The sequence below is a fragment of the Micromesistius poutassou genome (assembly GCF_964030765.1).
Source record: "Micromesistius poutassou genome assembly, chromosome: 17".
In the NCBI taxonomy this organism is placed as follows: domain Eukaryota; kingdom Metazoa; phylum Chordata; class Actinopteri; order Gadiformes; family Gadidae; genus Micromesistius; species Micromesistius poutassou.
Window position 1 is genome coordinate 1,498,953 of NC_140287.1, and position 16,651 is coordinate 1,515,603.

A 16,651-nucleotide genomic window follows, 5' to 3' on the forward strand; every position below is an offset into this window, starting at 1 on the left:
GTCTGGTACCTGTAGTTATAATAAAGGACCACTGGTCCACTGGTCTGGTACCTGTAGTTGTAAAGGACCACTGGTCTGGTACCTGTAGTTGTAATAAACCACTGGTCTGGTACCTGTAGTTATAATAAAGGACCACTGGTCTGGTACCTGTAGTTGTAAAGGACCACTGGTCTGGTACCTGTAGTTGTAAAGGACCACTGGTCTGGTACCTGTAGTTGTAAAGGACCACTGGTCCACTGGTCTGGTACCTGTAGTTGTAAAGGACCACTGGTCTGGTACCTGTAGTTGTAAAGGACCACTGGTCCACTGGTCTGGTACCTGTAGTTGTAAAGGACCACTGGTCCACTGGTCTGGTACCTGTAGTTATAATAAAGGACCGCTGGTCCACTGGTCTGGTACCTGTAGTTGTCCATGTGGTAGGGCGGCGGCTGCTGGCCCATCTGCTGCCGGCGCTTCTTCTTCCTCCCGGGGTAGGTCCCCGGGCCCTCGTCGGCGCTGCTGATGGGCTCAAAGTCCTCCGTGGCCGAGAAGTAGGCCTCGCTCTCGGCCACCGACATGCTGGAGTCGGCCGAGCGGTACTGGTGGAAGGTGTTGGAGTCGGCCGAGGGCGTGAAGGGGAAGGAGCTGTAGCTGCGGCGCTGCGCCGGCGAGTCCAGGACGTTCTCGTCGCTGCGCGACACCTCGCCGCTGAACTGCACGGCGCCCGACAGCGCCGAGGGGGGCTTCTCCGTGAACACGGCGGCGGAGAGGCTCTTGGTGCTGCCCAGCCGGCTGGAGTGGACCGAGGACTGGCGGTGCAGCGGGGAGCACACCGGGGAGCAGAGAGCCGAGCGGTCCGGCCCGCTGCTGGGGGACAGGGGCGAGCCCTCGGGGACCTCCTCCAGCGTGCTGCGGGGGAACGACACCACAGGGGGTCACAGGGGGTCACTTACAGTCAGGGCGCTCTGCTGACGCCCAACCGCTCATTCACACGTTCACACCCCGACGGCGGAGTCGACCCCGCAGGGCGACAGCCGGCGGGGTCAGGAGCGGTCAGGGTGAGGAGGCGTCTCGCTCAGGGACACCTCCACACTCCTCTAGGAGGAGCAGTCAGGGGGAGGCGTCTCTCTCAGGGACACCTCCACACTCCTCTAGGAGGAGCAGTCAGGGTGAGGGCGTCTCTCTCAGGGACACCTCCACACTCCTCTAGGAGGAGCGGTCAGGGGGAGGGCGTCTCGCTCAGGGACACCTCCACACTCCTCTAGGAGGAGCAGTCAGGGTGAGGCGTCTCTCTCAGGGACACCTCCACACTCCGCTAGGAGGAGCCGGGGATCCGACCAGCGACCTTCTGGTTACCAGTAAAGCTGCTCTACCTCCTGAGCTACTGGCGCCCGTATTGAAATCAAAGGAAAACAGACGCCCTCGACCCTAGTGGACAGGTGAACAGACGCCCTAGTGGACAGGTGAACAGACGTCCTAGTGGACAGGTGAACAGACGTCCTAGTGGACAGGTGAACAGACGTCCTAGTGGACAGGTGAACAGACGTCCTAGTGGACAGGTGAACAGACGTCCTAGTGGACAGGTGAACAGACGTCCTAGTGGACAGAACAGACACCCTAGTGGACAGGTGAACAGACGTCCTAGTGGACAGGTGAACAGACGCCCTAGTGGACAGGTGAACAGATGCCCTAGTGGACAGGTGAACAGACGTCCTAGTGGACAGGTGAACAGACGCCCTAGTGGTGAACAGACGTCCTAGTGGACAGGTGAACAGACGCCCTAGTGGACAGGTGAACAGACGTCCTAGTGGACAGGTGAACAGACGCCCTAGTGGACAGGTGAACAGATGCCCTAGTGGACAGGTGAACAGACGTCCTAGTGGACAGAACAGACACCCTAGTGGACAGGTGAACAGACGTCCTAGTGGACAGGTGAACAGACGTCCTAGTGGACAGGTGAACAGACGTCCTAGTGGACAGGTGAACAGACGCCCTAGTGGACAGGTGAACAGACGCCCTAGTGGACAGGTGAACAGACGCCCTAGTGGACAGGTGAACAGACGCCCTAGTGGTGAACAGACGTCCTAGTGGACAGGTGAACAGACGTCCTAGTGGACAGGTGAACAGACGTCCTAGTGGACAGGTGAACAGACGTCCTAGTGGACAGGTGAACAGACGCCCTAGTGGACAGGTGAACAGACGTCCTAGTGGACAGGTGAACAGACGTCCTAGTGGACAGGTGAACAGACGTCCTAGTGGACAGGTGAACAGACGTCCTAGTGGACAGGTGAACAGACGCCCTAGTGGACAGGTGAACAGACGCCCTAGTGGACAGGTGAACAGACGTCCTAGTGGACAGGTGAACAGACGTCCTAGTGGACAGGTGAACAGACGTCCTAGTGGACAGAACAGACACCCTAGTGGACAGGTGAACAGACGTCCTAGTGGACAGGTGAACAGACGCCCTAGTGGACAGGTGAACAGACGCCCTAGTGGTGAACAGACGTCCTAGTGGACAGGTGAACAGACGTCCTAGTGGACAGGTGAACAGACGTCCTAGTGGACAGGTGAACAGACGTCCTAGTGGACAGGTGAACAGACGTCCTAGTGGACAGGTGAACAGACGCCCTAGTGGACAGGTGAACAGACGTCCTAGTGGACAGGTGAACAGACGCCCTAGTGGACAGGTGAACAGACGTCCTAGTGGACAGGTGAACAGACGTCCTAGTGGACAGGTGAACAGACGTCCTAGTGGTGAACAGACGTCCTAGTGGACAGGTGAACAGACGCCCTAGTGGACAGGTGAACAGACGTCCTAGTGGACAGGTGAACAGACGTCCTAGTGGACAGGTGAACAGACGTCCTAGTGGACAGGTGAACAGACGTCCTAGTGGACAGGTGAACAGACGCCCTAGTGGACAGGTGAACAGACGCCCTAGTGGTGAACAGACGCCCTAGTGGACAGGTGAACAGACGCCCTAGTGGACAGGTGAACAGACGTCCTAGTGGACAGGTGAACAGACGCCCTAGTGGACAGGTGAACAGACGCCCTAGTGGACAGGTGAACAGACGCCCTAGTGGACAGGTGAACAGACGTCCTAGTGGACAGGTGAACAGACGCCCTAGTGGACAGGTGAACAGACGGGACAGGTGAACAGACGTCCTAGTGGACAGGTGAACAGACGTCCTAGTGGACAGGTGAACAGACGCCCTAGTGGACAGAACAGACGCCCTAGTGGACAGGTGAACAGACGCCCTAGTGGACAGGTGAACAGACGTCCTAGTGGACAGGTGAACAGACGCCCTAGTGGACAGGTGAACAGACGGGACAGGTGAACAGACGTCCTAGTGGACAGGTGAACAGACGTCCTAGTGGACAGGTGAACAGACGCCCTAGTGGTGAACAGACGCCCTAGTGGACAGGTGAACAGACGGGACAGGTGAACAGACGTCCTAGTGGACAGGTGAACAGACGTCCTAGTGGACAGGTGAACAGACGTCCTAGTGGACAGGTGAACAGACGCCCTAGTGGACAGGTGAACAGACGCCCTAGTGGACAGGTGAACAGACGTCCTAGTGGACAGGTGAACAGACGTCCTAGTGGACAGGTGAACAGACGCCCTAGTGGTGAACAGACGTCCTAGTGGTGAACAGACGTCCTAGTGGACAGGTGAACAGACGCCCTAGTGGACAGGTGAACAGACGTCCTAGTGGACAGGTGAACAGACGTCCTAGTGGACAGGTGAACAGACGTCCTAGTGGACAGGTGAACAGACGTCCTAGTGGACAGGTGAACAGACGTCCTAGTGGACAGGTGAACAGACGCCCTAGTGGTGAACAGACGTCCTAGTGGACAGGTGAACAGACGCCCTAGTGGACAGGTGAACAGACGCCCTAGTGGACAGGTGAACAGACACCCTAGTGGTGAACAGACGTCCTAGTGGACAGGTGAACAGACGCCCTAGTGGTGAACAGACGTCCTAGTGGACAGGTGAACAGACGCCCTAGTGGACAGGTGAACAGACGCCCTAGTGGACAGGTGAACAGACGTCCTAGTGGACAGGTGAACAGACGTCCTAGTGGACAGGTGAACAGACGCCCTAGTGGACAGGTGAACAGACGCCCTAGTGGTGAACAGACGTCCTAGTGGACAGGTGAACAGACGTCCTAGTGGACAGGTGAACAGACGTCCTAGTGGACAGGTGAACAGACGTCCTAGTGGACAGGTGAACAGACGTCCTAGTGGACAGGTGAACAGACGTCCTAGTGGACAGAACAGACACCCTAGTGGACAGGTGAACAGACGTCCTAGTGGACAGGTGAACAGACGCCCTAGTGGACAGGTGAACAGATGCCCTAGTGGACAGGTGAACAGACGTCCTAGTGGACAGAACAGACACCCTAGTGGACAGGTGAACAGACGTCCTAGTGGACAGGTGAACAGACGCCCTAGTGGACAGGTGAACAGACGCCCTAGTGGACAGGTGAACAGACGCCCTAGTGGACAGGTGAACAGACGCCCTAGTGGACAGGTGAACAGACGCCCTAGTGGTGAACAGACGTCCTAGTGGACAGGTGAACAGACGTCCTAGTGGACAGGTGAACAGACGTCCTAGTGGACAGGTGAACAGACGTCCTAGTGGACAGGTGAACAGACGCCCTAGTGGACAGGTGAACAGACGTCCTAGTGGACAGGTGAACAGACGTCCTAGTGGACAGGTGAACAGACGTCCTAGTGGACAGGTGAACAGACGTCCTAGTGGACAGGTGAACAGACGCCCTAGTGGACAGGTGAACAGACGCCCTAGTGGACAGGTGAACAGACGTCCTAGTGGACAGGTGAACAGACGTCCTAGTGGACAGGTGAACAGACGTCCTAGTGGACAGAACAGACACCCTAGTGGACAGGTGAACAGACGTCCTAGTGGACAGGTGAACAGACGCCCTAGTGGACAGGTGAACAGACGCCCTAGTGGACAGGTGAACAGACGCCCTAGTGGTGAACAGACGTCCTAGTGGACAGACGCCCTAGTGGACAGGTGAACAGACGTCCTAGTGGACAGGTGAACAGACGCCCTAGTGGACAGGTGAACAGACGTCCTAGTGGACAGGTGAACAGACGTCCTAGTGGACAGGTGAACAGACGTCCTAGTGGACAGGTGAACAGACGCCCTAGTGGACAGGTGAACAGACGCCCTAGTGGACAGGTGAACAGACGCCCTAGTGGTGAACAGACGTCCTAGTGGACAGGTGAACAGACGTCCTAGTGGACAGGTGAACAGACGCCCTCGGCCCTCTGTAGGGCGACTCACTCAGCGAGGCTCTTGCTGTTCAGGTGGAAGGCGCGGGTCTCGGTGCCCGGGGAGGGCGTGTCCCTCTCCCCCGGCAGCAGCGGCTGGGCGGCGCTGGACGAGGAGTTCTCCTCGGAGGAGGAGGCGGAGCTGTGGGAGCGCTGGGGCACCTGGAGGCTGAGGTGCTGGTGGCCGCGCCTCTCGGGCAGCTCTGGAGGGAGGCCGGGCGGGTGGCCGTCTCTCCTCACGGCCTGACCGCGCCCTGGGAGGAGAGAGGGCTCCTCTTAGGACAACGCACAAGACGCACACAAGACTAGTGGCAATGAACTGATGCCAGACGAAGTGCAAACAGCAGAAGGCTGTTGCTCAGGAGGGGTCCAGTGCTCGTCGTCGTAATGCATTTGTTCTGAACAAATCGTAGACACGATCGGACACAGCTAAAAAAAAACTAGGATTAAATACATCGGAAAAGATATCGGCAAGAAGCTGAACGATGAAACATAAACGATATCACCGCTACAAAATGAATCGAATCATTGATCATGTTAAAGTGGGATTGAAATTTGTTCAAGAAGAATAAAAAGGGTAGAAAGTGAAAGCAGGGTTAAGAGGTGGACGGTACCCTCCACTGCCCTGGCCGGCTCCTTGGTGATGATGCACTCCCCGGGGTGCAGGAGGGACTGGCCGTAGCACATGTCCCACTCAGCGCTGGAGCCCGAGAAGGAGGAGGACGGCGTCACCTCCTCCAGCTTGAAGAAGTCCAGGCCGATGTTGTTCCCGCCGAAGAAGCGGCAGCCGCCCAGGCACCCGCAGCGGTTCCTGCCGCGCTTGCTCCGAATGCTTGGATCGTCGGGCCACAGGAACCACAGCCTGACGGAAGACCGGAGGAGGTGGAGGCGGCCCGTGGAGAAAGACAAGACGTTTGTTTTAGAAGGGGTTTGAAATGCACTTATTCTTTGTACAAGACGAGTCCCAGTAACAAACGCAGCTAAGAGAAAGTGTAGTTCAGACGAGTAGACTAAAGTCATCAGCCTACCTCTTGCTTTGGGCGTCATGAAGCTCCAGGAATTGCCGCTGCACCTCACATTTGGCGGAGTGGTCTGCCGCTAGGGCTATGTCCGCAGTGATGAGGTTGAGGTCCACCGAGCCGGCCTCCAGCCAGAAGGACCGCCTGAGGGTGGGCGCGGGCCCCGGGCCCTGGCCCCCCAGCTGCACCCGGGGCCAGTCGCCGGCCGGCTGGCCCTGCTGCTCGATGTACTGGTGGATGCTGACGTCCTGGACCACGGCGCTGATGCCCTCGCCCACCGCCTGGTTGTGCAGGTTACAGCTGGCCAGGCGTACCGTCGCCGTCTGGGGGGGCAGGACGTCAGCCGCAGACCTCTTTTAAAGGTGAACCTCTGAGGTTGCAACGTGAACGTTTGGGCCCCTCCCAGAATACACTGAACAAACTCAAACGCAGCGCTTTGTCCGATCGAACGTGACCTAGCACAGCTTGAGTGGCGTGAGGGGGCCCGGTCGTCAGGACGGGTGTCCATATTAAGGTTAGGCATTAAATATTTATAAAGGACGGGATCTTATTGAAAGCATTGTTGAAATCAATATCTATCAGTATTGACTAGAAATATTTCCGGGTCATTTGAAGTTAGATGTTAGATGTTAGATGTTAGAAGTTAGAAGTTAGATGTTAGATGTTAGATGTTAGATGTTAGATGTTGGGTGTTAGATGTTAGACACTGCAGATTTAATCCCCACTTGGTTTCAGCGATGCTTTGGGTCAGGAGGTACCTTGATGTTGGCGGCACAGCCGTGCTCCACCAGGAAGAGGTCCACCCCGTCCACGGCCAGTCGGGTCATGGTGTACTTCAGGTCCTCCGAGGTCCTGCAGTGGCCGGGCAGGCAGCTCATCTGACATAAGAGAGAAGGTGAAAATAGTTGGAATAGCTTGACGTATTTCCATCAGTGTCACACCTCAATATTCCTTCCCCAAGAACATTTAAGAAAACATCATAAGAACAAATTTGGTTAATCCTCATCATTTACGCTGAAGAAAGGAACCCATTTTGTTTCACATTGGTAAAAAGTATCAAAACTGTTGCCAGAGTGACAACAATCTGACATTTTAAATAAACGAATACATTTCAAATGGATCAACGACATGCTTGTAGTGACTTTTGTTATGTACAGCGATTAGCGGATGACCAAGAATGTGGAATCCTCAATCCAGGTGTAGGGGCGAGGTGTAGGCCTTTCAAAAACCCAGCTCCCCCTGGTCAGAGAAGCTGAAAATCAATGCTATAAGGGGGGATATCATGCTTTTTTTAGGGTTAATAATTGTATTTGGGGGTACTACCAGAATAGAGTTACACCACTTTATGGTAAAAATACCCCTATTATTCTCTGTTCATTTCTGCCAACAAATCTCAGCGTTTTCCAAAAACGTTCTGTTTTGTATCGTGTTGTTAAGGCCCCAAGTGGCGTGTGTGTCTGCAAATTCACCCCCCCGAGAAGTTGTAAACGTTGCAGGTAGCGGAGAGGCGGGACTTCTGCACTTCAGCAGTGAACTGTCTGACGTCACACTGTTACGGAAGTGAAGTTTGAGCGCAAAGGAGCCGTTTCAAGCACTGATTGAGGGCCGTTCTCGGTGGGCGCCAATACTCGCCCTGGCTCAGACTTAGCAGACGTGAAAGATGTACACACACGTCCTATAACAGTGTAAAGCATTCAACAGGTGGAGCTGCTCACCTTGGCGTCACACAGCCGTCGGTCCACGCCGTGCTGGCAGATGACCGAGGGTTTGGGTTGCTCCAGCTGGAACTCCCGAGAAACCACGTGGAACACGAACGTCTCCCCCCACTCGATCACGTTCGCCAACTGAAGAGCACAGCGCCGCACACATCACGACAACAGTCAACACACACGATCACCGTCTCGCTTTACAGCCGGAGCTGTTCACCGGGGGACTCCACATCACTGCGTTTGTTCACACGTGTTGATTTTTAGTAAACGCATTTCTATCATTTCTGTATCGGGTTCATGATGTCAGTATCAACGTTTTTACATTCAATGTTCAATCATGATTTGCAAAAATAAATACATATACTGTGGAGGTCCACGAGTGTAATTGACCTCCATAGAGGTCATCCTGTATTAAAGGCTGCTGTGGGTATTATATTATATAAGAGAGCAGAATAGAGAGAGCATGCTTTTGAAAACACACAACCAAAGATATTGCCGCCTCCCTTGACTTTGTTTCACTGCCAGTTGCATTTCAGTCCCCTGTGCTATGACTTGTGTGCGAATGTTATTGACAGGCAAGAGGGATTCCCCATCTTGCAGAGCACGTACCACGTGGATGGCTAACCCTAACACTCAAACGATAGCTCCTAAACTTTACCCACAGCACCATTTAGGAAAGTAATGACAGTGTTTCCCTTTCATTGATATATTTGTGGCGGCCCGCTCCAATATCAACATTGACCGCCACATGTGGATCTTCAATTTATTTGACTATTTAGAATGGGTAGAAAGGTATTTCAGTGGAGAGCTGCAAGCTGCGCATCGATTCACCCAGCCCCTCCTGCTCTCTAACCCACGGACAACAGAGCGTCTGTGTCCCACAGTTTGAGAAACGCTACACTAGGGCTACACTCTTAAACAGCACTTTGAATCCTTTGGAAACATGGTGAAGTTGGGTGGAACCAGAATGTAACCCACCTGTGGGATGGTGACCGTCCAGTTGGGTGTAACCAGAACCTAACCCACCTGTGGGATGGTGACCGTCCAGTTGGGTGTAACCAGAACGTAACCCACCTGTGGGATGGTGACCCGTCCGGTGAGCATGCCGGCCTGCATGTCGATGAGCCAGGCGTACTCCAGCGTGTCGCTGCCCATGGGCAGGCCCTGGGCCGAGAACATGGCATGGGCTCTCATCTGCAGGCCGCTCAGGCTCAGGTGGCCGTCCCTCAGCATGCCGTCGGCGGTCGGACGCTGGAGGAACACACGGACTGTGAGACGACACACGGGCTGCTTCGTTCACACACAGCGTTTGGTACACCGGGACGGTGAGGAGGACAACACTTAGGTCGGCTTAAACAACACTGTCGTAATCCACCACCTTCACCCTGAGCTACATTTTGGGATGCTAGTCCTAAAAGAACATAATTGTATGATCAAAAGGTACTCAGCGTAAGAATCAACGATTAATTCTCGTTACTGCCCCCTGTGTCCACTAAGTGAACTGCAGCCTGCCCGAGCTCCGTGAGTTCAAAGAATAACAATCATCTTTTATTTTTATCATCACAACTAAGCGTTAGATAAACAAAGACAGTCGAAGTGGCTTGAGGGGATAGGATGTACATACAATTTACAAATTACATTTTACGTTTTTTACGTTATCTGTGTTTACGTGTCACTTACTTTGTTATTCCCGGCAAAACCGTCCTGGTTTTAATATAAAGGAACTCAGCCCAGAGGTGGTCTACACTCTGGACGGGGGTGGTTTTAATATAAAGGAACTCAGCCCAGAGGTGGTCTACACTCTGGACGGGGGTGGTTTTAATATAAAGGAACTCAGCCCAGAGGTGGTCTACACTCTGGACGGGGGTGGTTTTAATATAAAGTAACTCAGCCCAGAGGTGGTCTACACTCTGGACGGGGGTGGTTTTAATATAAAGGAACTCAGCCCAGAGGTGGTCTACACTCTGGACGGGGGTGGTTTTAATATAAAGGAACTCAGCCCAGAGGTGGTCTACACTCTGGACGGGGGTGGTTTTAATATAAAGGAACTCAGCCCAGAGGTGGTCTACACTCTGGACGGGGGATGCACTCTTGACTGGTGGACTAGTTATGCTTATTTAAATGCAGGTTGTCAGACTGTTGCCCTGCAGCCTGATCTATACACAGAGAGTGAATGAAGTTTAGATTATTTGGTACTTTTGTATAATATGCATTATTTCTTTGGAACGTCGTAGTTAAGGCGGCAGGCGTGTGTTGCTTAGGCCCTTAAGCTGTAAATGCTGCGGGGAACCCTGGAGTGCATTCAGACGACATGTGAAACAATGTGAAATATGTCGATTTTCATGTTATAAGCGTTAACTCTTCATTAAGTAACATTCCATGGATAGAACATGTTTATACCCCTGAGGAATGACAATCCCATGATTAAGGCTCATGAATATTTAGCCCTTAGCAAACACTAAGATAAACCACATGACCGGGGATTACAAACAGGTCAGATTGCCTTCGTAAACACATGACAGTATGTACAATTATAAATACTAGAAATGTACACGACTATGTGTAATGTGTATGAATTATATAAGCTGGTCTGATATTAATCTTTAACTTACAGAATGATACAGGCTTAATACAGTTTACGTTTTCATTTAGCAGACTCTTTTATTCATTCGATTCATTCATTCCAGGGATTAAAACTAACGACGTCCCGTCGTCCCGGGGATGTAATTAATCGTCAGGAGGATCAATATTCTCCCTCGGGACGAAGAGAATTTTGTGGGCACTGACTGCATTTTTCTGATTAAGTTTTCAACACTTTCTGTGAACCAGAACAGGTTGACGGTCAGTGGAAAAGATGTAAAGGTAAATGGGAAAAGGACTGAGCTTCGTTCAGTGGGCTGCACGCTGGCGTTTGTGTTGTTCAGTGAGACGCAGAGACTGCTCGTTGCAGCCTGCTGCTCTCGCACTGCTTGAGCTGAGCTGAGACGAGACGAGGGTACTGTCACCAAAGATCCTTTATTACCGTAACTTCCCTCATATAGGCCGCATCGTGGATAAACCGCAAGCCTTTCATTTATGTATTAAAAAAAACAGAATTGTGCATAAGCCGCACCCATATATAGTCCCCACAAGTTTCAAATGGGCTAATTATGTAATGAATAGGCATATAAAACCCTTCAGCCAAGTGGTCACTGCAAATGTATTGGCCGCACCCATGCATAAGCCGCATAGCTTAGGGAATTGTGGAAAATTTGTGTATAAACGGTGGCTTATAGTTGGGAAATGACGGTAAATGCAGTCACTAAATGGTGGAGTAGTGGCAGAAGGTCACGTAGACCACAGTTCTGTGACTGAGGGTGTTGGTTGTCATCTTGAAGCTAAACAAATGTAGCCTGGAAATAAATATATTATTTTATCAACATAATGTATTGTGTTTTTATTATGTTATCAGTAAGTAACAACTCAAAATGTAAAAAAGATTTTTGGGAAAATTCGGGACATTTCAGGACGGCCATACACACATTCACAGACCCACGGTGTCGTCCCCCACGCAGGGCGACAGGGGTCAGGAGCAGTGAGGGTGAGGCGTCTCGCTCAGGGACGCACACTAGGAGGAGCCGGGGATCGAAGCGGCGACCTCGCGGTTCCCAGTCAGCCCGCTCCGCCTGCTGAGCGAGGCCGCCCCACTAGAGTCGGACCTCACCTGGTAGTTGTCGCTGAGGAAGATGTGGATGGGCGACAGGATGAGCTGCAGCATGGTCTCCTTGTAGCCCTTCTTCATCTCGAAGCAGAGCCGCTCCAGGAAGCCCGACGGGCCCTCTGGGCCCTCGCTGCTGCAGGGCTGGAGGCACACACACACGTCAGAGAGGCTCCACACGCCCAGCCAGCAGTCTGTGACCTCCGGCTCACAGCTAGACGTTACCGGAACGACTACGTCCACCGTGGCGGTCGCTTGAATCAACTGCCACACACACAAAGGCTGCCGATGCCTAATGTATCCTTAAAGGACCAGCTGGACACAGCGGGCCATGAAATACGTCTTTTCTTTCCATTTTTTTCTATAAAATATATATACAAATATATGTTTTATTTTGGAATAAATAAAGATGTGGCGTTATGACAGCATTACATATTTTTGTCTTTTTATTTCCTTTATTTAGTCCAAAGACTCTTTGCTCTGAATGCGTCCCTGTGTGGACGCTGCTCACTCACCATGGGCAGGCGCCCGTGGACCTTGTAGAGGTTGATGAGCACGGTGATGTCCCAGGGCCGGAGGTGCAGCGGGTGGACGCTGCACGCCTCCCGCCGCTCCCCGTCCTCCATGCCCAGCGGGGACCAGCCCAGGCCCGACGAGGTGCAGGTGGACAGCACGGGGCTGGACGCCGTCTCCTCAAAGTCGGTGTACATGTCGTCCTCGCCAAAGTAGTTCTCCTGAGCAGGAACCCAAAGGACACACGGGTCAGACCTCCGCCTCTTGGAGACGATAAGAGCGGACCACAAGAGCGGAGGCGTGTGGGCACCTTGATGGCGACCAGGGCCCTGAGCAGCGGGCCGTAGAGGAGGATCTGGGAGTCGGGGGACATTTCCATCTCCACGTGCAGCCGGTCGGGGGGCAGCTCCGAGGGGTCGGCGGACGGCCGGCCGTGGTTGGCGGAGGAGAAGCCGTCGGAGCGCAGCGGCGCTCTGTGGGGGAGCGGCATGTGCTCGGGCGGCCGCAGCGAGGACAGCATCGACTCCTCGATCTCCGACACTGGAGGAGGAGGGGGGGGGAGGAGGAGGAGTGTCATCACACTGACGTACCATCGCTACAACACGTTACACACCACAGGAGGACTCTTAGGGCTCACAGGACTGCTTGAGCTGCTCGTCCAGCTTCTGGGGGTAGATGGGGTGCCACGTGTAGTCGATGATGAGCAGGAAGTTGGGCACGCTCCAGCAGTCCACCCAGCCACTTCTGGAAACACAAAGCAGGTCAGTTCAGGGGCGGAGAGCCTGAGCCTGTTACCGTTCATCAAAGTTAAAGACCGGGTAAACCAAATTCAGTATTTTTCTTCTTATCATATTAATTAGGCCTTAAATGTGTCCCTCAAAACATGTAAAAAATATTTTTCCCATTCATCATTTCCTTGAGGAGCTAGGCCTCAGAGAATGTTCTGTGTGCAGGTTTAAAATGGGCGGGTCTACATCGAAGACCGCGTTACGTAAAGCGGTCATACTCACATAAACCCGCCCCCTGCTGCCCTCTAGGTATAAATACATTAACCGCGCACTAGCATTCTGTGGTTTCACCCGTCTATGGTTTTACCGCTCACGAGTCTGGTTTGAATTGTCAGTTTGCAGCTAGCTTGCCCGTTGGACCTCTCCGGTGATGGGCGTGGTTTCCTGGCCTGCAGCGCACACGCCCCCACCGTCCTGAGCCTGGGATTACTGCTCATTTTTCATCAACTTTGAAGCATAATTTTATATACTTCGCGATTTTTTTAGTCCTTCAAATTTGGCAGGGTGGTTAATAATATATTTTCCTGTGGTATTATAAACTCAAAACCCATAATTATTTTTGGTTTACCCGGTCTTTAAAGACTTTCAGAATCAGCCTGATTGGTCGAACTGGTTCAATGTTCTCTGGTAGCGTTTTAACGGCATCATGTTGAGCTTCTGCATGAGGAAGAGTAGCTGAACATGTGTTGGTGCTTCTCAGTGCCTGTGAACGTGGAGGCCATTCGAAGGCAATCAGCTAGACAGTGAATGTTTCTCCTCACTCTGCGTGCGTGATGTTTCTCCACCGGGACTTTGTGTGTTTGGGTGGGGGTTGAGTCTCTCCGGGTGGGAACTGGTCCGGGGGTAGCTTGATATTTTGGTAGTCTTTAGCCAAAGTGAGGAAGGGGTAGCGGCTAGGATGGCACTCTGGGAGGGACAGCCTCATGTCTGTGTCCTCGGCCTGTGGGGTCAGAGGAAACAACGTCAAGACTCCCTGTTTCTACCAAACCATTCATAGTCCACAGCGAAGGGAAAGCGTGTGAATGGATGGGGCCTCAAATTACATTCTGACAAATGCACTTATTGTAAGTTGCTTTGGATAAAAGCGTCTGCTAAACGCCCTAAAAGTAAAGGTAAATATCACGATGAGATTGATTAAAGGAGATATTTGTTGATCTTATTGCCACGAGCAGCAACACGCTGGGTCGGACCTTGTGTAAATAAAATGTTTGTTTTTAAAGACACTATGTTCAGGATTGTTGCATGCATGAATCACTCTAACTGGCCATGAACATGTTGTCATCTAGGTTAAACACAGCAATGCATACCAACAGAACCTTCTTTGACACTATAGAATACTCATTAGATTAGAACATCCAACAGGGCGTGGCTGTGACTCACCCTCAGGTTGAAGCGGGTGTTGCAGGTCGTCGGGACAAACTCATTGAAAGGCAAAGTGAAGTCCAGGTTGAGCGTCTCCCCACAGGCAGCGAGATACACTGAGGACGACAGAGAGCAGAATGAGGAACGCCCCGTGGACGTATAGAGTCGTTCACATTGAGTTCATCACTGTCATCATCTACACTAGCTCGACTGGAAGAATTTAATCAGTCGAAGAGCCCATAAATATGTATCCTCTTTAAAAACTAAATCATTGTGTATATATATATATATATATATATATATATATATATATATATATAGAACACAGTTCATCGCCCTGTTTCCTACCATTATACCCTGTTATAAACCCAGTACATAGCCCTGTTACCATTATACCCTGTTATAAACCCAGTACATAGCCCTGTTACCATTATACCCTGTTATAAACCCAGTACATAGCCCTGTTACCATTATACCCTGTTATAAACCCAGTACATAGCCCTGTTACCATTATACCCTGTTATAAACCCAGTACATAGCCCTGTTACCATTATACCCTGTTATAAACCCAGTACATAGCCCTGTTACCATTATACCCTGTTATAAACCCAGTACATAGCCCTGTTACCATTATACCCTGTTATAAACCCAGCACATAGCCCTGTTACCATTATACCCTGTTATAAACCCAGTACATAGCCCTGTTACCATTATACCCTGTTATAAACCGAGTACATAGCCCTGTTACCATTATACCCTGTTATAAACCCAGTACATAGCCCTGTTACCATTATACCCTGTTATAAACCCAGTACATAGCCCTGTTACCATTATACCCTGTTATAAACCCAGTACATAGCCCTGTTACCATTATACCCTGCTATAAACTCAGTACATAGCCCTGTTACCATTATACCCTGTTATAAACCCAGTACATAGCCCTGTTACCATTATACCCTGCTATAAACCCAGTACATAGCCCTGTTACCATTATACCCTGTTATAAACCCAGTACATAGCCCTGTTACCATTATACCCTGTTATAAACCCAGTACATAGCCCTGTTACCATTATACCCTGTTATAAACCCAGTACATAGCCCTGTTACCATTATACCCTGTTATAAACCCAGTACCCAGGCCTGTTTCCTACCGTTCTCCTGGTGCTTGGTGGAGCAGTCGATCCAGTTGTGCTGGTTGGCCGCCCAGATCATCTCAAACTGGTGGAAGAGGACCTTGAACTTCCAGGCGTAGGGCACAAAGGAGTAGATGTCTGGGGCGCTGTCACTCGCCCAGTCCTGGATGAGGTCTGAACGGAACAGCCATCGGTACAGTGGAGGAAAAGTGAATTCAACATGAAAATAAATGGCTTATACTTCATAAAAAGTGTTTATTGCTCATTAATACATAGTGCGGGTCGGCTTTACCAGTGAAAAAGTTTTTCTGAGCGTAGATGAAGTGGTAGGTTGCCTTGTAAACCTCAATCTCACATTGCCATGACTGAGGCATGTTCCAAACTCGAGGATAGCTGGCGATCACGTGAAACTGAAAGAAATAGATCACAGAAAAAAGAGATTGTTCCAAAATGCATGAGAAATAAGGAGCCTGATGAATGGCGCTGGTTTAAAAGAAGCTATACACATGTTCAGTTCTAAAGGGATTTATTACATTTACCAGAAAAGGCTTGTTTTAAGTCTCAAACATCGAAATGATCTCATATTATAGTCAGAAATACTCACTGGAACAACATGGCGTTTGTGTTCTTACAACAGGTTTATTTCAGTACCATTCAATTTTGAAATATTTTCAGTTAACGCTTAAAAATATAAACATAAGATAGATACTTTGTTTGTTGCAAATAATCTGTGGGGATAATTCACAGGATAGTTTTACGTTACTCAAAGAATATTCCCCTCCCTGCTCCTGAAGTCTTTAATTAACTTAAACATGCATGGATGGACGTTGGTGTGAAGCAGAGACAGACTGAGGTCACTTCAGGGACGAGGTCAGGAAAAGGAGCATTCATCATCAAGCTAGAGAAGATTAGATTCTCCCTGAAAGGTTCACTGAGAAACTTTGAGAAAACATGGACACCCTTTCTAGGCTATGCTTAACAGTTGCTTCAGAGGATGGGGATAACTAAAGCCATACAATGTTAGATAGAATGTTCTGCATACATACTTTGTTATTGTATTTTTATTCTATTTTTGTTTTGTTTCATGTCTTCTTTGTTTTTGCACTCTGCCAATTACCTATTTTGTATTTGAAGATCTCCTAATTCTTGTT

The 16,651-nt window shown here is 50.9% G+C and overlaps 1 protein-coding gene across 8 annotated transcripts in view; it reads right to left on the minus strand.

The window, feature by feature from the left end:
- The window catches only part of kiaa1109 (KIAA1109), a 97,776-nt gene that overhangs the window by 67,000 nt on the left and 14,125 nt on the right, over nt 1-16,651 (minus strand). For all 8 annotated transcript variants that reach the window (XM_084482459.1, XM_084482458.1, XM_084482461.1 and 5 more), the window contains exons 14-28: nt 15,793-15,910; nt 15,519-15,674; nt 14,385-14,482; nt 13,766-13,944; nt 12,854-12,960; nt 12,527-12,756; nt 12,219-12,437; nt 11,710-11,847; nt 9,081-9,257; nt 8,013-8,141; nt 7,056-7,175; nt 6,307-6,620; nt 5,893-6,140; nt 5,292-5,532; nt 400-888 (exon numbers count right to left, since the gene is read on the minus strand). In XM_084482459.1, coding sequence (XP_084338585.1) covers nt 400-888; nt 5,292-5,532; nt 5,893-6,140; nt 6,307-6,620; nt 7,056-7,175; nt 8,013-8,141; nt 9,081-9,257; nt 11,710-11,847; nt 12,219-12,437; nt 12,527-12,756; nt 12,854-12,960; nt 13,766-13,944; nt 14,385-14,482; nt 15,519-15,674; nt 15,793-15,910 — 2,963 coding nt within the window. The remainder of the gene's footprint in view (nt 1-399; nt 889-5,291; nt 5,533-5,892; nt 6,141-6,306; nt 6,621-7,055; nt 7,176-8,012; nt 8,142-9,080; nt 9,258-11,709; nt 11,848-12,218; nt 12,438-12,526; nt 12,757-12,853; nt 12,961-13,765; nt 13,945-14,384; nt 14,483-15,518; nt 15,675-15,792; nt 15,911-16,651) is intronic.